The 22,391-nt window shown below is 45.7% G+C and overlaps 1 protein-coding gene across 1 annotated transcript in view; it reads left to right on the forward strand.

Moving 5' to 3' along the window:
- The first annotated feature begins 7,425 nt into the window (after positions 1–7,425).
- Positions 7,426–22,391, forward strand: part of LANCL2 (LanC like glutathione S-transferase 2) — a 64,444-nt gene continuing 49,478 nt past the window's right edge. The window contains exon 1 of the mRNA XM_056138142.1: positions 7,426–7,714. Within this exon, the coding sequence (XP_055994117.1) occupies positions 7,514–7,714 (201 nt within the window). The 5' untranslated portion in view covers positions 7,426–7,513. The remainder of the gene's footprint in view (positions 7,715–22,391) is intronic.

A 22,391-nucleotide genomic window follows, 5' to 3' on the forward strand; every position in this document is an offset into this window, starting at 1 on the left:
GTTGCATTTGGAGATAGTCGTTCCATTGAGAGCGAATGAAGTGTCAGGAATGAGGCTGTTTCTCATAAACATTGTCTTCTTAAGATTCAGCTGTAGTCAGACCTTTCCACACTCACTGTTGAAGTCAGTCAGCATTTGTGCCACTTGGCTAATATTTGGTGTTAATTAGAACGATGTCATCAGCAAAGCGGAGGTGGTGTAATTGCTGACCGTCTATCTTCACTCCCATTCCTTCCTATTCCAGTCTTCACATGATGTTCTTGAGGGTGGCACTGAAGAGTTTCCATGAAATAGTATCACCCTGCAGAACCCCTCTCTTGACATGGATGATCACTTCCTTGTAGAATGGTGAGATCCTGGTAGTGAATCCGTAATACAACTCGCGGAGGATCCTGTTGTATTGAGTTTGAATGCCCTGATTGGCTAGGGCTTCAGTGACAGCTTCTGTCTCAACAAAATCAAAGGCCTTCTTTAAATCAATGACCATTAGACAGAGTGGCATCTTGAACTCCCGAGAAACCTCAATAAATTTGGTTATCATGTGGATATGGTCGATGGTGCTGAATCCTTTTCGGAACCCGGCTTGCTCGCATGGTTGTCCTTCATCTAGTGTTCTGCCAATCCTATTCAGGATGACTTGAGTGAACAGCTTGTAGATGACAGACAATAGGCAGATTGGGCGATAGTTGCCAATGTCGTGGATGTCTCCCTTCTTGTACAGTAGTGCAGTCCTACTGGTTTTCCACTGGGACGGAACCTTGCATTCAGACAGGTAGTGTGTGAAGAGCCGAGCCAGTGTATTGATGAGCACTGACGGCAGGTTCTTCAGGTGTTCAGGTCTGACCTTGTCTGGGCCGGGTGCTGTTTGTTTCTTTACTGATGAAATGGCGTATTGGATTTCGGAAGGGAGAACATTGGGAACGACATATCCATCCTATGGAATTTGGTATGTCGGCAGGTGGACGTGGCTATCAAAGAGATTTGAGTAGAAGTCATGGATAATCTTCTCCATTGTACTTCTGGAAGATGTGATAACTCCATCAGGACATCGGAGGGCAGTCATCTTGGTCATGTAGTTGGCGAAGGACAGGAGGGCTTTATGAATACTTTTCCCGGCTTCTGCTGCATCTACCAGCACTTCTGCTTTTCTCTCTTTGAGGTCTTCCTTGATCGCATCTCTGCACTGCTTTGCAAGCTCGGACATTTGCTTACGGTTGCTGGAGACATACGCCAAACCACGTTGGCGAATAAGCTCAAGAGTTTTCGAAGACAGGCGTTTTTTGTGGCTATCTCTTTCTTGGCATTCCTTGCACAATCGTGGAGGTGCTGAACCAGTCGATCATATTCCTCGTCAATGTCGTCAACAACGGGATCTTCCCATGTTGCAGCAATAGTGCCAAAGAGCTCCCAGTTGGTGGTCGTTCTGGGTGTTCTCTTCTTAAACTTTGCAGCCCTTTCTCCCCGCTCTGTGAAGTAGAATTTTGCATGAAGGAGATGGTGGTCCGATCCTTTTTGGAATTTTGGGACAACAGCGACTTCGGTTAGGCAAAACCATCGATTGAATATGATGTGGTCTATTTCGTTGTGGAACCGTCCACTGGGAGACTCCCATGTCCAACATTTAGATTTGGCCTTCTGGAACTGTGAGTTACCATGGATGGTCTTGGTCGACATGATGAATTCAGATAGTCTCTCACATTGTTCGTTCCATTCTAGGCCATGGGTCCCAATGTGGAGTTCTTTGGCTGATCTTCTCAGTCCTATCCTGGCATTAAAATCACCCACAATGATCTTGTAGAAGGTGTGGTCTTCTTTATAGAACTTTTCCAGCTCCATGTAGAACTTCTCAATTTCTCCTTTATCATAATTGGATGTTGGTGCATAGACAACGAAGATAGAAACTGCTGGCAATGAGCCACATCTATTCAAGTGTAATCATCCAATTCAGGCTGTTAGGCATTCGAATGAATCAATGCTCATGGCCAAGTTCGTGTTGACAAGGACACCGACGCCTCTGACACCTCTTTTATCACATGTTCCGAGGAACAGTTCTGCTGTTACTGCTATTCAGCCACTTATTAAGCTGATTTAAGTGGTCATGAACGCCATCGTACTTATTTAAAATTTTTTAAAATTGAATGTCTGTGACATATACCATTACAAAGCTAATCATAATAAGGTTTCAATCAACAATGATCCATCATCCATCACTCCACCAGTGTACATTTCCCACCACCAACGCCCCATTTCCCTACCACCATCCCCCAACACCCCACCCCCACCCCCAACTTCCTTCTATGGGTGGCACTTCTTGCTCTCTCTCTCTCTCCTTTTCCTTTTATGCATTTTGGTTTTCAATACAGGTTCTAAGAGGTCATGGTGTTTGTTCAGGGCATTTGGTATTTTTATCAGGAAGGTAAGGATGGAGTAGCTTTTCAACTGGGTGGCAGCTTTGGGGTGTGTATGGGATTGTCAAGGCTTCTGGAAGTCCAAGGAGGTGGAGGGGGTATCCCATCCTGACCCAGAGAAAGCCTAGAGATTTCAATCATAAAATATTTATACTAGAGTTTTCAGCAGATTATGTCTCAGTAAGGTCTGTCCTAAGACAGTGGAGTCAGGCCAGGACTATGGCGGCAATTTCAGATTGTGGAAGCGGCTGTCAGGGGCTGTACTTGGGGGTTAGCACCAGGCTAACCTGCCCACGCCCCCCAACCCCGATTTACCCAGGTCTGTTCGGCCATGTGCAAATTCAAGATTAACTGCAGCTTTTGATCTCTATTGATATTTATTTAACCAGGTTCACCTCTTCAGAGAATAGATGCTGAGAGCAGCCCAAGCACAAGAGCTGAATAAGATGCTCTTTATCTGTGAGCACCTCATTCTAGGAATCCAAACTTGTCTCACATCTAAAATGCTTCTGGTTTTTATGACTACTGTGTAAATACTAGCAACCAGTATATATTCTAAATTTTGGCACAAGTTATGATCCACTGAATCTTTCATGACTAGACACAAAATTCAGGTCAGGATCTTCACACACTCCTTTTATAACTTTGAAAGACATCCAGACTTTTGTCTGATCACCACTTTCCAAGAATAAATTAGAAATCATAAAGCAAGACATTATATAAATGATATAAAAATATATGACCTTCCCCACAGAGACAACACTTGAAAAAAATCAGGAAACAGGGGCTGGAGCGATAGTACAGTGGAGAGGGCATTTGCCTTGCACACGGCTGACCCAGGTTAGAGTCCCAGCATCTGATATGGTCCTCTGAGCACCACCATGAGTAATTCCTGAGTGCAAAGCCAGGAGTAACCCTTGTGCATCACCAGTGGTGATCCAAAATAGAAAAAAACAAACAGGAAACAGGCAAGAGAGGGAGGTGTGCAACACTCCACAGTAACATTTTGTAAGATTCACCTATACACTGAACTATTTGAATTTTCTACTTCTCTGAAATGTTACAGTGTGTCTGATGGAACAATTTGGCTAAAAGGAGTGTTTCTTAATCTCTTGGTCTCAGGGGTTTCCTTTTTACATTCACGAAAATTACTGATGACCTTAAAGAATCTCTATGGATAATATCTACCTATCCATTTGAACCAAATCAGAAACTAAAGCTTAAAAAAATACTAGTCAACATATTATTTTTAAAAAAATTTTATTAAATTACCGTGAGAAAGTTACCAGCTTTCATGTTTGGGTTACAATCACACAATGATTAAACACCCATGATTAAACACCCATTCCTACACCAGTGCACATTACCCACCACCAATCTCCCCAGTATACCCCCCTTCCACACCCTCCCCCTGCCTCCATGGCAGACAATATTCCTCATACTCTCTCTCTACTTTTGGTCATTATGGTTTGCAATACAGACACTGAGAGGTCATCATGTTTGGTCCATTATCTATTTTCAGCACACATCTCCCATCCCGACTGATTCCTCCAGCTATCATTTTCTTAGTGATCCCTTCTCTATTCCATGTGCCTCCTCCCCTCCACTCATGAGGCAGGCTTCCAGCTATGGGGCAATCCTCCTGGCTCTTGTATCTACTGTCCTTGGGTGTCAGCCTCATGTTATGTTATTCTATACTCCACAAACGAGTGTAGTACTTCTGTCTGTCCCTCTCTGATTCATTTCACTTAGCATGATATTCTCCATGTCTATCCACTTATAAGCAAAGTTCATGACTTTATCTCTCCTAACAGCTGCATAGTATTATTCCATTGTGTAGATGTACCAAAGTTTCTTTAACCAGTCATCTGTTCTAGGGCACTTGGGTTGTTTCCAGATTTTGGCTATTGTGAACAGTGCTGCAATGAACATATTAACGCATTATTCAACAATATTAACAGAAATTACATGTTGCAGGTTAACTTTTTAAAAAAAATGTTGGGAGTTGGAGAGAGAATATTTGGCACACCTATCAGTGTCCACACCACACCCCCCCTCCGACATGCAGACACACACACACACACAGAGCAAGCTTCCAACTGTGGACCAATCCTCCTGGACACTGTTTTCTGGTCCCCCAGTGTATATTCCCAGTAGTGGTATTGCTGGGTCAAATGCTCAATTTCTAGTTTTTCGAGGAATGTCTATACTATTTTCTTAGAAGGTTGGACCAGTGGGCATTACCACTAACAATGAAGGAGGGTGCCCTTCTCCCCACATTGGAGCCAGCACTGGTTGAGAGAGACCTCTATTAATCTTGCAATCTCTTAGCCACTTTAACTTTTGTGAATAGTGTGACATCCAGTTATGGTTTCATCTTTTTGCACTCAGCAATCCAGTTTGTTCAGGATTGTTTGTTAAAGAGACTTCCCTTATTCCATTCAGGCATGCAGCACCTTTGTATGATGAACTGTACACAAATCTGAGGGTGTATCTCTGGGCTCTCAATTCTGAAAATAGAATATTTTATGGAACATAATATTGTCAAAATGAAAATAATTTAATAAGAAGAGTGGTATTTTCCATTTTTCTCTCTGCATGCCTGGTTTAGAAGCTCATACTTGCTTCAAAATTTACTCTGCTATAAGATGATGCCTCTGGAAACCTCACAGTACAGTCAAGAAATAACACTAGTGAAGACTTGATTGCAGCTGCCTGCACAGTCTGTTTGTGCCGATTTCAGTGTACTAGTTGGATGAATCATAGTTCCATTGCAAGGCAGTATAATTGGTTATCTGGCTTACAAAAACTTTGACGTGAAATCTGTTTACTTCCACACGCAGAAAGATCCCTCTTCCAAAAAACACATATTTTAGACTTGGAAGATTTGAGACAAAGCTGTGGAGAGGCGAGTTCTAAAACAACTTCCATTGTGATGGATTTCACACAAAATATGAGAAAATAACCTTTACTTTATGTTGCAAAAGTACCATGTTAAAATCTGCACGGGCACTCAGAGAAGACATTGAGAAAAATGCAGTTCTTATATTTAAGTACGATTGTCTAGTCTTTTTAAAATACTCGTTATTTTTAGGACAATTCATCAATACTTGCCAACAGGTTAAACTACAATTTGACAAGTTAAAAGTGCCTAGACAATTTTCAGAACAAAGTTCACCAAATTTTAAGGAAGAGGGTCAGAGCAATAGTATAGAAGGTAAGGTGCTTGCTTTATATGTGGCTCTATCCCTGGTCCCACATATGGTCCCCCAAGCTCCACCAGAAGTGATTCCTGAGTGCAGAGCCAGGAGAAACTCTGAGCACTGCAAGGTACCACTCTCAGCCCCCACTCCCACCCCCAAATAAAAAGAATGAGAAATGCTATTTTCACCTCACACCACAGTTACTATGCCAGTATCAAAGCTTAATAGTCAGCATTGGAAATTTGTATGGGACCAGCTATGGTGACCGTGTAAGCAGAACTGGTTTGGGGGCTAGTATTGTTTTGCCTAGACCAGCAGTAGCCCCAAAGCTACCATCTCAAATGTCCTTTGAGATGTAATAATGAGCTCACTGGAAGAAAATGAGCCACTACTCAGAATCAGAAACGGATTACCACTCAAAGGGTGACTTCCCTCAAAACGGAGAAGCTGCAGGAGAATCTAAAGGTCATGAGAAGAATTTGAAAGGCCACCGAAAAGTCCAAGGCTTTGTCACAATACCTAGACGAACCTTTATGTATGCAGGGAACTCCAGGCCATCTCCCAAAAGCTTCCGCTCTGGACAAGCCCATGTTCTCTCTTAGACATCTCTCCCACTCACTCTTTTTCCTTCATTTCTTTAAATAAGATGATTTTAGTTCACTGTTTTGACTCCTGAAATTCTGGTGGAGTCAGCCTCCACGATGTGTCAGTGCTCACAGTGTTATGTTTTATGCAGAAGGGAGTAAGGGAGAAAAACTAGTTAGTTTAATTGGTCATTTAAAATCTCACCTGCCAGAAAGGTATCCAGTCAAAATAGAAAATAGGATGGCTGGGATGGGAGCTAGAAGACAGAAGAAAATCCCCAGCCCGGTAATGCTCTTTGGTCCCTCTCCTAAGCCCAAGCAGAGAGCAACTCTTGATAGGATTCGAGACTGCAAGCTACCCGGGAACCCAATTCTAACGGGTGCCACCTCTCCAACTGCAACAGTGCTGCTGTAGCAGGGACACTTGGTGCCGAGTTTGGGGAGTGTCCTTTGTGGCTACAGTCTGAAGCACCTGAGAGGTAGCTAGCTGCTGCTAGGCAGGTGAGTCCCTGGTTCAATGGACAGCATTGCCTGTAGGGTAAAGGCACGGAAACAACGGCCAGCCAGCGAGGGGGGAGAAAAGGCCCACAGGCCCGAAGCAGGACATAGAGCAAAGGCCCTGTTTTTGACTGCGACCCTGAGCTCTAGTTTACTGAGCAGACCCTGCACCAGCTTCGCGGGCTTTCCTGGGGCCTGAGAGCAGAAGGTGCATGGGGACGGTAGGTGGCCGGGCTGGGCTCGAGGTTGCAGCACCGGGCCCGCGGGGTTCTGCACGTAGCACGGAGCCCGCAGGGTGGGGGTCCAAACGGGGTCACAGCCTCCGTCTCACCCGGCTTCGAGCCCCAGGGAAAACAATGGAATGAGCCCCAGGGAAAACAATGGAATCGATAGTCAAGACTAACGCCCCTAGCCTGTGTCCGCTCCAGCCTCTTTACTACGTTTTGGGTGATTGAAATACCACTGGAGGGGTCTTCTGGGTCGGCTGTGATGCCCAAATAAGCTGTCACGACCCCCCCCTCCCCCCCCCCCCCCCTCCGCTCCCGGGTGCCTATTCAACCGACCTAGGCGGCTGGAAGGAAAACACGACAATCGGAGGGAAAAAAAGACAGACGCTGGTGGCTCCTCCTCCCTCGCCCCCTCCGCGGCCTGGCACAGGCGCCGGCGCTCGTCCCGGCGGAGGGTGGCCGGGAGACGACGGCGGCGGCGGCGGCGGCAGCAGCGGCGGGGCGGGCGCGGGGCCGCGGAGCCCGGGCGCGCGCTCCCGCGGAGATTTGTCCCCGCGCGCGCGCCGTAGCGGCGGCGGCGGCGCGCGGCGGCGATGGGCGAGACCATGTCCAAGCGGCTCAGGTTGCAGCTGGGCGGGGAGGCGGCCATGGAGGAGCGCGCCTTCGCCAACCCGTTCCCGGACTACGAGGCGGCCGGCGCCGGGCTCGCCGCCGGGGCGGCCGACGACGCGGGCTGCGCTCGGTCGGCGCCCGCCCCCGACCCGCTCGGCCTGCCGTTCCGGGACGACGGCCAGGTGAGGCGGCCGCGCCGGGCGGGGGCGCTGGCGGTGGTAGCGCCCACCGGCTGGGCCGTCGCGTGACGTCACCCGCCTGCGCCGCGCGACGCCGCAGCCGGGCGTGCTCGCGAGACTTCCGGTCCGCGCGACGCCCGCGAGGTTTCCGGCCGCGCGCTGCGGGCGGGGGGCGGCTCCCGGCTCCCGGCCAGGCCCTGTGGTGCCGGAGTCCGCTGGCCGCGCGCGAGGTCGCGTGTGCGGGGCCGAGAATCGTGTGTGTGGCGGGGGGGGTGATCCGTGTGCGGCCCTGGGTCATCCCGGGCTCCGTGGTGCAACCCGCATCCCGAGGTGCCGGAGTCCGCTGGCCGCGCGCGAGGTCGCGTGTGCGGGGCCGAGAATCGTGGTGGTGGTGGTGGGGGGGGGTGATCCGTGTGCGGCCCTGGGTCATCCCGGGCTCCGTGGTGCAACCCGCATCTCCCGAGCTGCTGTGAGGGCCCTCCCTGCCCCGCGGCGCAGGGTTGCCGGGGTGCGCCCAGGAGCACGGGCTGTGGGAGAGAATTGTGGTGCTCCCGACGTGAGGGGTCGCTGCGTGTGCAGCCTGAGCAGCCCTGCCTGGGGGCTCGAGAGAAGACAGCGGGCAAGGCCATGCCCCGCACATAGCCTACCCGGGCATCTGTCCTTGTACCTTTCCGTGTGTGTGTGCGCGCGCGCGCGTGTGTCGTTATGAAAGGGATTGTGAACCCTGTGCTTCGACCAGGTGTTTATTGCAGTTATAATAACTTCCTTGTGGTTCTGATCTATAATCCCCTACAGATATCAGAGTTGAATAGATCTGTTCAGGATATATAATCTAGATGATATTGCTACTTAATTTCGCACCAACAAGCAGATCAGGTGATGTAAATATATACCTATGTTTGATTTTTTTTGGGCCACACTGAGCAGTGATCAGGTTTTGAGCTCAGGGATTACTTCTGGTGCTGCTCCTGGGGCCATCTGGGACGCTGCAATCAACCATGTGGGAGGCAGAACCCTGCCTGCTGTAGTATCCAGCCCTGTAAATAAGACCTGTTTTGATTTTATTTTATTTTTGCTGGGTTTTTTTTTGGGGGGGGGGGCGGGTCACACCCAGTGATGCTCAGGGCTTAGGCTCTGCAAACAGGAATCATTTCGGGCAGTGCTTGGAGGACCCTGGTTGGCCGCATGCAAGGCTGGCACCCTACCCGCTCTACTCTCACTCTGGCACAGTACCTAATTTTTAAAGAATGTTTGTTTTTTTTCTTTTGGAGCCACACCCGGCTGTGCTTGGCGTCTAGGCCATGCTCCAGGGTGTTGCAGTGGTGCTCGGGCTACCTTGTACTAGGAACCAAACACAGGCTCTCACATGCAAACCGTGTATTAACCCACTGAGCCTCTCCCTGCTCCCAGAAGGGAATGTTTTTAGATGTTTAAGCAAACTGTTTCATTCACACAGATTATTTTAGTTAAGGACCCTTCCCCACTTACTGAAAAATTTATTTCAGTAGATAGTATGTTTTTCTTTACTAATACCATTTCTTCTTTACTAATTCACATTGATATAATAATTGGGCTTCTTTCATTCATTTGTATTTGTAGAATGTACTGTTAGGAAATCAATCCCTTCATTTAAAAATCAGACCAGATCCTTCATATATATAAATCATCACAGAGCATTTTACATTAGGATGTCTGAGAATGTTAGATACACTTTTCTCCGCCCATACCTCCAAAGGGAAAGGGCTCATTCAACTTCTAAGAAAGAATTTATGGATGTGTGTGTGTGTGTGTGTGTGTGTGTGTGTGGCTTTTGTGTATCATTACAACATGTCATAAAGCTATTTTTGTTATTTTTAAAAATGGCAAGGCAAGTTACTCTTTGACGTTAAGAAGTTGTTTCTTCAAAACAGAGAGTAACCCCACGGACAGTAGAAATAAGGGTCAGGACAAATGGTCCACTGTTGGAAGCCTGCCTCAGGGGCGAGGGAGAGGCTTGTTGGGATGGAGAACAGACCTTTATGACAATAAAGATTGGAAATAATTGCTCTGGATTGGAGATGTATGCTGAAAGTGGGCAAAGGACCAAACCTGATGGCCTCTCAGTATCTGCAGAGAATAAAACCCAAAAGTGGGGGGAAGGATGGGAGGGAGGGAGGGAGTGGAGGGAGGGAGGAGGAAAGGAGAGAGTGGGAAAGAGGAGAGAGAAATATCTGGAGAAGGATGGGTGTTGGAACATTTTATGACTGAAACTCATGAAAGCTTTGTTACTATATCTGATGGTGAAAAATTGCTTCTTGGGGCCAGATACAGTACAACGCACATTCATTCCGACATCCCATATGGTCCCCTGAGCATCACCAGGAGTGATATCTGAATGGACACTCAGGAGTAAACCCTGAGCATTGCTAGGTGTGTGTGTGTGTGGGGGGGGGGAGGCATTTCTTAGCTGACACAGTACTTGGGTTAAGGTACTTGCCTTGTACATGGCCAACTCAAATTAGATCTTCAGTGCTACGTATGGCCCTCAATCCCTGTCAAGAGTGATCTCTGGGCATGGGGCCAAAACCTTGAGAACCACTGGGTATGGCCCCACCCTCACCTACTTCACACAAAAATTATAATGTGGTATGATAATGTTACAGTGTCTGGGTTATAAAACTTGGATAATGAGTTCCAGGAATCTAGTTTACATTAGGCATGTAATAAATTTATTCATAAGATCTGGTGCATTGGGGGGGGGGGGGCAGTTGCTATTTGGGCTATGTTCAGGGCTTATTCTGTGCCGAGGGATCACTTCTAGCAGTGCACAGGGTGCCATATGAGCAGCCAGAAATTACACCGGGCTTGGCAGCATGCAAGGAAAGTGCCCTACCCCCCCCCCCCCCATACTGTACCTTCAGCCTCTCTGCATTTAAAATATATTCAGAAGTTTGACTTATACATAACTGTTCAAAACTTAGCTATTGCTTTGTAGGAGTAGTCCATGTTAAACACCTATTTGAAGTTTAGATCATGGTTTTAAAAAACTCCTTTTTAAATATCTCTGAAATATTCTTGCACTTACAGTTCCTCAGAAGCAGCTTTAGAAAGAATGATTATGAATTTTGTACTATTGAAGTTCTTGCTGGCTCAGCTCCCAAACCATCTGGATTGAATGACCTGGAAAAAACTACAGGAATAGCTATGTGGGCAAAGCCCCCACACCTCCCCCCAGGCCCCATTCCCATGCCTAATCCAGGCAGCAGGGGACCTGACATCTCCTCCTGATAGGGTGCTCTTGCTATGGACTGCCAGCAGGTGGGTTGATTAGATAGACACCTTCCTATTTCTCAGATAGCTTTGCTGTTACGTAGAGAATTCAAAGACCTCTGTTTTAGCACACAGCTTTTGACTCCTCGTTGCTCCATTCCCTTCACCACCTTTCCTCGTCCTACATGTCCTACATGTCCTGCATTCCTTTTGCCCCTAAACAAACTTGTCATTTGACTATCAATCTTTGACCCGCACCTGTAGACCGCCCCTGCATATGTGAACTGTCAGGCTTGGACCCAGTTGGGATGATCTGCTCACCCCCACGCTGTGGGACAGTGGACACCTTGGCAAAACCACCCTTGGTATCTCTGCATGCAGAGATACCTACTTCGGGCCTCTTCTGAGACTCCTATCACAGTTGTGTAGTCCCTTGCCTTCGAAAGGGCTAATAAGAAAGTTGTATTAGTCCATCAGACTTTAAAATGTGCCTGGCAGGGTGGCAGGCGGGGTGTGTGTATGGGGAAAAGCTTGGGAACATTGGTGGAGGGAAATTGACACTGGTGGTAGGATTGATGCTAGAATATAATATGTCCAAAACACAAGTCAAGTCTGGTACAGTGTTCATGGACTGACTAATGTGTTTGAAAAGGTGAGGCAGGACTATGCTTTCTGGAGATTCTAGGGTGATCTTGGCTTCCAGTATCGTTCGTATTGTTGCCAAATTCACTTCTTTGTGGTTGATGTGTCATTCATATTCTCTTGTTGGGGTCTGCCAAGGGTTAGATACTGCTTGTACACACCTGAGTTTTACTCCTACTTTTCTTTTAGTTCCTTCAACAACAGCAAGTTGGTATCTCTAATACTGCATACCTTGCTTGACTTCACCTTCTGCCACATTCCTTGGATTTCAATGTGGAAGAAGTTCTCTACTTTATGGGTTCATGTGATTGGATAAGCATCATATAGAGAATTCAGGATACTCTCCATTTCAGATTCTAGGATTGGGGTATAAACATTTTAGGCGGTGTTCTGCCATTGTGCTAACCATACTAGTACTTAATTTTGAGTGCTTTCTTTTTCATTTTTGTTTTGGGGTCATACCTAGCTGTGTTCAGGGCTAACTTTTAGTCATACCTAGCTTTGTGCCCAGGGATCATTCCTAACTGTGCTAGGGATCAGACAAAGGTCGACTGCATGCAAGGCAAGTGCTTTATCTGCAATACTGTCTCTCCAACTGCTTAACCTGTTAGTCTTTGAAGCTTGGTCCAGTTAAACCTGTTGCTCCTTGTATCACTTTTTGATGAAGATGCTTTCCCTCCCCTTTGTACCATGTTTGTCATCTGGAAGATGTAGACAGGTGTCATCTTCTGTTAGCCTCCATCTCCATTTACTCTCATATACCTATAGTGCACCTGGGTTCCTCTGCCAGTTCCTTCATGTGTGAGGCTCGTCCAAGCGTGTGGAGAGTGGTCTTGAGCATGGCTGTGGCTGGGTACTGGGGCTCTGCTTGGGGCAGGGAGGGAAACTAAACAGAAGAACCAAGGTGCATGGGTCCCTGGACTGAGATCTCCAAGCCTGCTTGGATCAGGACTGGGCCTCCTCCACCCAGATCCCCCATTTTCCAGTAGCTAGGCAGTTACATCCACAAACTGCCCCCTGTACCATGAAATCCCATCAACGGCCAAGATCCAGACACTATAAAACAAAGCTCCTGGAAGCACGTGGTCGCATATGCAGCCACACAACCTCTTATAGTCTAGGTCTCCTTCTTGAAGAACCCAGCAAGCTACCGAGAGTATCCTGCCCGCACGGCAGAGCCTGGCAAGCTCCTGTGGCGTATTCAATATGCCAAAAACAGTAACAATGATGTGTTTCATTCCCTTAACTCTGAAAGAGCCTCCAATGCAACACCGTTGGGAAGGACGAGTAAGGAGAGGCTGCTAAAATCTCAGGGCTAGAACGAATGCAGACATTACTGGTACCTGCTCGAGCAAATTGATTAATAACGGGAGGACAGTGATACAGTGCTGCCTACTATGCATTGGTATTCATCATTTACTGCATAGTTAGGTTGCATGTGTATCATAGATCTGGAACTCTTGAGGCTGGGAACCCAATTATATTCAGTTTTTGTCTCAGCAGTGTCTGACCAAGGAAAGCATGGACTGTTTGCTTTCAACAGATAATAAAGTACTGTAACATTAGACACAAAACTTAGTCATGATCTGTACTAAATTACTTTCTCCACCCCCTACTCTTTTGGTTATTAGCCACGAAATTATGTCTACTTTCAATTTTTTTCCAAATGTTTTACAGAAAGCGAGTGAACATGCTGACCTGAATCTATGCACCTTATTTAAGTTAAGACTTAGAGTGAAAGCAGAGGTGTCTTCTCTCTCCCCCCCACCTTCTCCCCTATCCCTTATTCCTTTATCTCTCCTCATATTTCTCTGCGTAAAACTGTTTTACTTAAAAAATAAAAAGGAAATGACAGAGGAGAAATTATTCCCCTGATTATTCTATAGAAACAATGTTGTGATTAATGACTAATTTAACTTCCTGAAACTTTTTTCGACGAGCAGAATTGAGAATTTTTGTGCTTAAATACCACCCAGTGTATTTTTGTCACCCATGCCTTTTCACCCAGAGAGCTTGTTTTTAATCTATCATTTATTACCATGAAAAATACAATGAAGAAGAGAGATTATCTCTGCTACCATCATGAGTTGCACATTATTTGGGAGAATAGGGGCCACTTCACAAGTGTAGCCAATGTTTACTATTCACAGCAATATTTTGCTTTATGGTACTCTTGGACAACCTTGTTTGGAAAAACTGCTTGCATGTAGGAAAAGAACTTTTTCTTTCTAGTTGCAGTGTCCTTATGAGAAGTCAGTCCCAGCATCAGAGTTGAAACCTCCAAAATTCTGTAGCCGTCCCACTGTTTCTGGCAGGTAGATTGTTTATACGGCATCATTGGGTGACAGTTGTGCTTTGAACATCTAAAGATAAAAGTTAAACATGGAATGAAGCAGCAGTTTTCACAAAAAGCATGTCCTGTTGGAATCAGGCCCTTTGGGATTTAGTGGGCTAATAAGGATGAGGAGGATTTCAGTCACCCAGTGTGAGTGTCACTGTGGTGTCAGTTTTCTCACAGGAAAGCCAGGTAATCACGAGGAGACTGATTAGAAAACCAGGCAAAGCATTCACTGCCAGGCATGTAGATGCTCAGTGTTACGTTTATGATGTAATATTGTGTAAGTGAAAGAACCAATTAAAATTTCTTCTGGTATAGAAATATTTATCAAGTGGAAATAAATTATAGCATAATACATTTTTCTCTTTCAGAGACTCTGGCTTTAGTATAAATGAAACATTTTGTTTTATGAGAGATTGTTAGAACATGAGGAACTAGAAAGCTCCTATAAAGAAAAAGAAAAATGGGGCCGAAATGATAGTACAGTGGGTAGGGCATTTGCCTTTGCCTGCCACACGGCCGACCTGGATTTGAATGCCGGCATCCCATATGGTCCCCTGAGCACTGCCAGGAGCAGTTCCTGAGTGCAGAGCCAGGTGTAACCCTTGCACATTGGTGTGTGTGACCTAAAAAAAAATTTTTTTTAATTTTAAAAAAGCCGAAAAGGAAAGGGGGGAAAGAAAGATGACAGAAGCTAAGGGCAGGAGAACTGGTCCAAGTTCTACCACAGAAACAAGGGAAGAGGCAGAGAAACTGCAAACTTTGGTGGAGGGAAGTGAGCACTGGGAAAGGGTGCCTGAACATTGTAAGCCTGAAACTCAGTGATGGATAACTTGACAACATTGTAGTTTGCTGTGATTCGATTTAAAAAGGAAAAAAGGGCAAAAAAAATTATATATATATATATATATATATACACACACACACACACACACACACACAAAATCACTGTGAGATATAGTTAAAAACTTTTATGTTTGAGTTACAATCACACAGTGACCAAACAGGCATCCCTCCACCAGTGCACATTCCCACCACCAATCTCCCCCCTTTTCCACCCTCCCCCTGCCTCCATGGCAGACAATATTCCCCATGCTATCTCTCTGTTTTTGGGCATTATGGTTTGCAGTGCAGATACTGAGAGATCATCATGTTTGGTTCATTATCTACTTTCAGCACACATCTCCCATCTCGAATGATTTCTCCAACCATCATTTTCTTAGTGATCCCTTCTCTATTCCAGCTGCCTGCTCCCCCCTCTCATGAGGCAGGCTTCCATCTCTGGAACAATCTTCCTGGCCCTTATATCTACTTCCCCTGAGTCTCAATCTCATGTTATGTTATTTTATACTCCACAAATGAGTGCGGTCCTTCTAAATCTGTCCCTCTCTTTCTGACTCATTTCACTTAGCATAATACTCTACATGTCTATCCACTTCTAAGCAAATTTCATGACTTCCATCTATCCTAACAGCTGCGTAGTATTCCATCGTGTAGATGTACCAAAGTTTCTTTAACCAGTCGTCTGTTCTCAGGCACTTGGGTTGTTTCCAAATTTTGGCTATTGTGAACAGTGCTGCAGTGAACATATAGGTACAGATGTCATTTCTACTGTGCTTTTTTGCACCCTAGGGATATATTCCCAGAAGTGGTATTGTGGGATCATATGGAAGCTCAATTTCTAGTGTTTGAAGGACTGTCCATATTGTTTTCCAGAAAGGCTGGACCAGTCAATATTCCCACCAACAGTGAAAGAACGTCCCTTTCTCCCCTTTCGCCAGTACTGGTTGCTTTTGTTCTTTTGAATGTGCACCAGTCTCTGTGGTGTGAAATGATATCTCATTGTTGTTTTGATTTGCATCTCCCTGATGACTAACGATGTGGGGCATTTTTTCATGTGCCTTTCAGCGGCGCGCAAGGCAAACATCCTACCGCTGTGCTATCACTCCAGCCCTATCAGACGGGTATTGGGTAAATATTCTTTCCCATTCTGTGGGTTCTCTCTGTATTTTAGTCACTGTTTCTTTTGTGGTGCAAAAGCTTCTTAGTTTGACGTAGTCCCATTTATTTATGTTTGCTTCCACTTGCATGGTCAGTGCTGTTTCATCCTTAAACGTACTTTTAGCTTCAGTATCGTGGAAGGTTCTGCCTACATTTTCCTCTATGTACTTTATGGATTCATGTCTGATATTGAGGTCTTTATTCCACTTTGGTCTGACTTTTGTGCCTGGCATTAGGCAGAGGTCAGAGTTCATTTTTTTGCAGCTAGCTTTTCAGTTTTCCCAGCATCACTTGTTGAAGAGGCTTTCCTTGTTCCACTTCACATTTATTGCTCCTTTGTCAAAGATTAAGTGGTCATATATTTGGGAGTCTGGCGGAATATTCAACTCTGTTCCATTGGTCTGCGGGTCTGTTTCTAGCCCAATACCATGCTGTTTTAATGACTACTACTTTGGTTGAAGTGGGAGAAAGTGATGCCACCTATCTTCTTTTTCCCAAGGATTGCTTTAGCTATTCGTGGGGGTTTATGGTTCCATATGAATTTCAGGAGTGTTTTGTCTATTTCTTTGAAAAATGTCATGGGTATCCTGATAGGGACTGTATTAAATCTGTGTAGTGCTTTGGACCATTTTGATAATGTTAAACCTCCCCATCCATGAGCAGGAGATGTGTCTCCATTTCCTAGTGCCCTTTTTTATTTCTTGAAGTAGTGTTTTGTAATTTTTTTGTATAGGTCCTTCACCTCACAAAGAAATATTTAAAAAATAAAACTGGCAGATATTAAAAGGGTTTTGTGTAAATAACCATTAATCATAGAAATGTATTTCAGTAGGATTTATGATGAATAGAGCTAAGAATATATGTTTTCAGATGTGAGGTAGGTGTGAGTTTAACTGTGATAAACAGAAAACTCCACTTGGAAGGATCAGTTCAATCATTAGTCCCCTCTAGAAAGCCTACAGGCAACAACTGTTAGCAACAATAATGTTGATTTATTTCAACAAAGTTGATTAATTTCCAAATACAACTCTCACTATTAGGTTGATTCATTTCAGTTATTCCTAATTGCTTCAACAATTAGTATCTATATATTTTTTGGTTGTCTGTCTTTGGTATGAAAATCAAGTTGCTCCCTGCAGCTTCTGACTTCATGTACAATTTTATAATAGACAGGAGAAAATGTTCATCTGTGCTATGAACTTCTCAGAATCTCCTGACACCCTCACTTAGGCTTCATTGGTCAGAACCAGTAGGAAGCACACCCGGATCACTTGGGAACAAAGCATTGTGCCTTTTGGGGACATCATGCACTGCTATTCAGAGTAGAAGCAGGAGTCAGATAAAACAGAAGAAAGATGTAGATGGGATATCTTCCACCTTATGGGTTTTTGCTGTACCTGGTATTAAGGCGGTGTTCCAGTATTCTTGTTTCTCATGTAGATTATTTTTCACCTCTGATGAATGACAGAAACTGAAAAGTAGCACTCAGGGGGCATTAACTTGGAATTAGAGCTCATTGAGTGGTTAGGAGAATCACAGTTATTCTTTTGGCAATTTATTAACAGCAATGTAAAGTGAAAACATTTATATCATCAAAACTGGGAATCAACTCCTGAAAACATTGCTAGTGATCAAGATTGGTAAAGTAAAATTATTTGTATGTAAAAGTTATATCACCCTTGAAATGGGTATAATATCTTCCTTCTATAGTTGTTCTGTATGTGTCTGTAAAATATGTACATTTTAAAAGATTCTCATAAAGTTATCTGTGGCTTTAGAACTCTAACTCAACTTTTCCCATAAAGTCCACCATCACAGTTGGGTAGGAATTCCTATAATTCACATTATTTTGAATAACCCTTAGCAAAAGATACTATCTAGAAAGTTAATTCTATGCTTTAGTCACTTAATAGAATCCCTTGGAGGGGGGCGGGTTGAGTTTCCCTCCCCGCCCTGAGTAGAGCCCCGGCAGCTGAAGACTTCTGGAACCCAGCCACAGCCATGCTGAGACCACTCTCCACACGCTCGACGAGCCTCATGCATGAAGGACCCAGCAGAGGAACCCAGATGTACGGGACCCGGGGCTGAGATCTCCGAGCCTGCTCGGATCAGGACTGGGCCTCCTACCCCCAGATCCCTCATCTTCCAGTAGCTAGACAGTTGCGCCCACCAACTGCCGTGTAATCCCACCAATGGGCAAGATCCAGAGACTATAAAACCAAGCTCCCGAAAGCACAGCTGCATTCGCAGCTGCATGACCTTTTATTGCTAGTTTTTGCTCTCAGAAAACCTGGCGGGCTACCAAAAGTATCCTTCCCATATATATGCATGACTGGGAACACCTGTAGAGGTGATTAGAGGCTGCCCCCAAAGCATCCATCCCTCTCAGATTGCTCGGCAAGCTACTGCGAGTATCCCACCCATATGGCAGAGCCTGGCAGGCTACTCATGGCGTACTCGATATGTTGAAAACAATAACAATGATGGTCCTCATTCCCCTGACCCTGAAAGAGCACCCAATATGCCATCAGGCTACACTAGTATGTGTCAGGGACGAATGGAGATGTTACTGGTGCCCGCTCGAGTAAATCGATGAACCATGGAAGGATAGTGATACAGTGAATAGAATCTGTTGTTCAGGCTGCCTATTGTAATCTTGCTCATGAGATGAAGATAAGGGGAAAGGTCATCTTTAATTTTCATACAGTGACATGACTTTTAATAAATGTCCACATTTAAGTTCTCTTTGAAATAAATGGCTTATCTTAAAATGGGTATCTGAGTGCTGAACTATTAATTGCAGTGCTGAAATAATCCAGTGGGTCTAAAACATGGGAGCGGTTAAGGGAGGCCAGTCAAAGTACCGTGAAACCGGGCAACACGAGAAGTTGCACACACAGGATTTGTTGTTGTTTTGGGACCACCCCCACCTATGCTCATAGATCACTTCTGGCAATGCTTGGGGCATCCTGTAAGGCACCAGGAATTAAACAACCCAGACTGGTCAGACTTCCCAGAGAAATAGGATAAGGTGGTATTGAAAGACCCTTTACAAAATAATTGTAGAACTTGGAAAGCAAGTAAAACAGCCACTACTCAAATGCATTGGAGAGTAAGAAGACTAGAATATATTTGCTTATTATATTCAAATTCTGTAGCATCTGATTCTATATACAGTTGTGTTTTGTCATTGGAAGAGAGGGACCAGTTGAAACAAGTGTTCGTCTCTGCAGTTTCTGGCCTAAAGCTCAGTGCAGTTTACCTGGTTCTGTGCTCAGTGAGCCGGAAACCAGAAATGAAGACTAGAGGGGGAGCAGCTGTGGCGACTGATGGAGGGGATGAAAGAGGAAAATGATCTGGACACAAAAACTCCCCCTGTGTCTGATTGCACTTCTGATGGTGGTGGTGGTGGTGGGAGGGGGACTCTGTGTGTGTGTGTGTGTGTGTGTGTGTGTGTGTGTGTGTGTGTCCATCTGTCTGTCTCTGTCTCTTCCCACTTAACTAGTTCTGTGCTCAGGTATCACTCCTGGTGCTATGGGGACCATATGAGGGGCTAGGGATGAAACTGAGGTTGGTTGATTGCATGCCAACCATCTTACGCCCTGTACTGTCTCTCTAGCCCCTTTAACAGACTTTTGAAATGTGCACGATTAGAATAGAGTCAGAGAAGCTCAGCTAAAAGATAAAGATAACACCAGAGTTGCTATCCCCAAATTTAAATTTGCAACTCGGGCAGGGAAGGAAGCAGCTTCTTGATTAGCATTCCATAGGAAGCACAAGGGATGGAGCAATAGCACAGTGGGTAGGGCATTTGCCTTGCATGCAGCCAACATGGCTGACCCGAGTTCGATACCTCTGCCCCTCTCGGAGAGCCCTGCAAGCTACCGAGAGTATCTCGCCTATACGGCAAAGCCTGGCAAGCTACCCATGACGTATTTGATATGCCAAACACAGTAACAAGTCTCACAATGTTACTGGGCCGGCTCGAGCAAATCAATGAATAACAGGAGGACAGTGACAGTGACAGGAAGCACAAAGCCCCCTGATCTGTGGAGAATGCAGAAAATGGAAACATTTCTCAGGAGTTAAGAGTTAGCCAAGTCCCACTCAACCACTTTCTGGGTAGACTGGTGATGAAATAACAAGTATGTTTTTGTGACTATTTTAACCGGCTTCCATGGAAAAGAAAATGCTTTTAATGATTGGAAATTAGGAAATCTTAGCAAGAAAACAGAGAATATGAGAGAACCATAGATGGCCCTTGAACATCATTCAACTGCAAGGTTCCATTGTGCTTGGATGCTCTCCATTCACACGCTCCCCACTCTCATGCTTAACCAGTCACAGAAGTGAGATGGTTGAATTCAGAGGTGTGGAATCCAGTATAGTGAGAGAATTTAAAAACAAATAAATAGGAATTATTCAACATTTCACTGTCACTGTCCTCCTGTTGTTCATTGATTTGCTCGAGCGTGCCCAGTAACGTCTCCATTGTGAGACTTGTTACTGTGTTTGGCATATCGAATACATCACAGGTAGCTTGCCAGGCTTTGCCATGCAGGCGAGATACTCTTGGTAGCTTGCTGGGCTCTCCGAGAGGGGTGGAGGAACTGAACTCGGGTCAGTAGCATGGGCCATGAGCAACGCAAATGCCCTACCCACTGTGCTATCGCTCCAGCAGCTCAGTGGCAGAGTGTCTCGTCACTGCAGACCCAAACCTGATTGTCCAATGGCCTCTGGAGATGGTGGCCACCGAACCGCCTACCGGGAGCAGGCAGAGGGACAGCACCCTTTCTCCCCTGGGGTGGCATGGAGAGAGTAACCTACTGCAGGGATCAGACGCATTTCTGCCCAAAGCTGTTGGGTTTTGAGATTTGTTTCTGAGTGATGGCCATTAAGCAGCTTGATCAGGAGCCAGAGAGGCCATTGGTGGGCAGCAACTGGGGGTCTCATTGGGGTGGAAAGGAAAGGGCCGGCTCCACCCCCATCCCGTGAGGCCCCACATGTCTCAACACTGCGGGCCCGAACCTGACTGTCTAATGGCCTCTGGAAGATGGTGGCCACTGAGCAGCCTAGGGGGAGCAGGCGGAGGGACAGCACCCTTTACCCCCTGGGGTGGCCCGGCGACAGAAATCTACTGCGTGGTCTGGACGCATTTATGCCAAAAGCTGCTGGGTTCTGTGATTTGTTTCTGAGTCTCTGGGATCACTTGATCACTTGACTTCCCGTTACTCATCGATTTGCTCGAGTGGGCACCAGTAACATCTCCATTCATCCCTTTTGCATGCTAGCATAGGCCAATGGCATCTGTTAGTTCTAGGAACACAGAAGTCTGACCATCTTGTAGGTGGGTGGCCACGTGGTCTTTTGACGTCCTGTGGAATCCAGTCGGTAATGGCTCTAGTCCAGTGATCCTCTCCAAATCTCATTACATGTCCAGCCCATCTGATTTTCAACGCCTTGGCAAACAAGACAGCGTCCCTGATTCTTGACCGTCGACGGAGGTTGGAACTCCGGATTCTTTCTCTCATTTGAGTGAAATGTTATACTCCAAGCATAGCTCTTTTGACTCCTCTTTGGGAAACCCGAATAGTGTTCTCATCCTGTTTTCATAGGGCCCAGGTCTCTGAGGCGTATGTTAATGCAGGAAGAACAGTGGAATTGAAGAAATGTGCCTGGAGCCGGAGGTTCTTCGTCCTCTTAGCTATTTCTTTGATTCTCTTGAAGGTGTTTCAAGTCGCTCTCTTCCTCCTGCACAACTCAGGTGCCAGGTGATTCGTTATGTTGACTTCTTGACCTAGGTACACATAACTGTTGCATTTGGAGATGGTGTTCCCTTGAGAGTGAATGGAGCGTCAGGAATGAGGCTGTTTCTCATAAACATTGTTTTTGTTAGATTCAGCTGGAGTCCGACCTTTCCACTCTCACGGTCAAAGTCGGCAGCATTTGTGCCTCTTGGCTAATGTTTGGTGTTATTAAAATGATGTCATCAGTGAAGTGGAGGTGGTGTAGTTGCCGACCATCTATCTTCACTCCCATTCCTTCCCATTCCAGTCGCCGCATTACGTTCTCGAGGGTGGCACTGAAGAGTTTCGGTGAAATGGTATCACCCTGCCAATCCCCTCTCTTGACATGGATGATCACTTCCTTGTAGAATGGTGAGATCCTGGTAGTGAATCCATAATACAGCTCACGGAGGATCCTGATGTATTGAGTTTGAATGCCCTGATTGGCTAGGGCGTCGATGACTGCTTCAGTCTCAGCAGAACCAAAGGCCTTCTTTAAATCAATGAACGCTAGACAGAGTGGCATCTTGAACTCCCGAGAAACCTCAGTGCGCTTGGTTAAAGGTAAAAGGCCCTCCCGTTGATCGTCGATTTGCTCGAGCGGTCCCAGTAACGTCTCCATTGGAGACTTTGTTGTTACTGTGTTTGGCGTATCAAATACTCT

Source organism: Sorex fumeus, unplaced genomic scaffold, assembly GCF_029834395.1.
Source record: "Sorex fumeus unplaced genomic scaffold, SorFum_2.1 ptg000128l, whole genome shotgun sequence".
Taxonomy (NCBI): Eukaryota; Metazoa; Chordata; class Mammalia; order Eulipotyphla; family Soricidae; genus Sorex; species Sorex fumeus.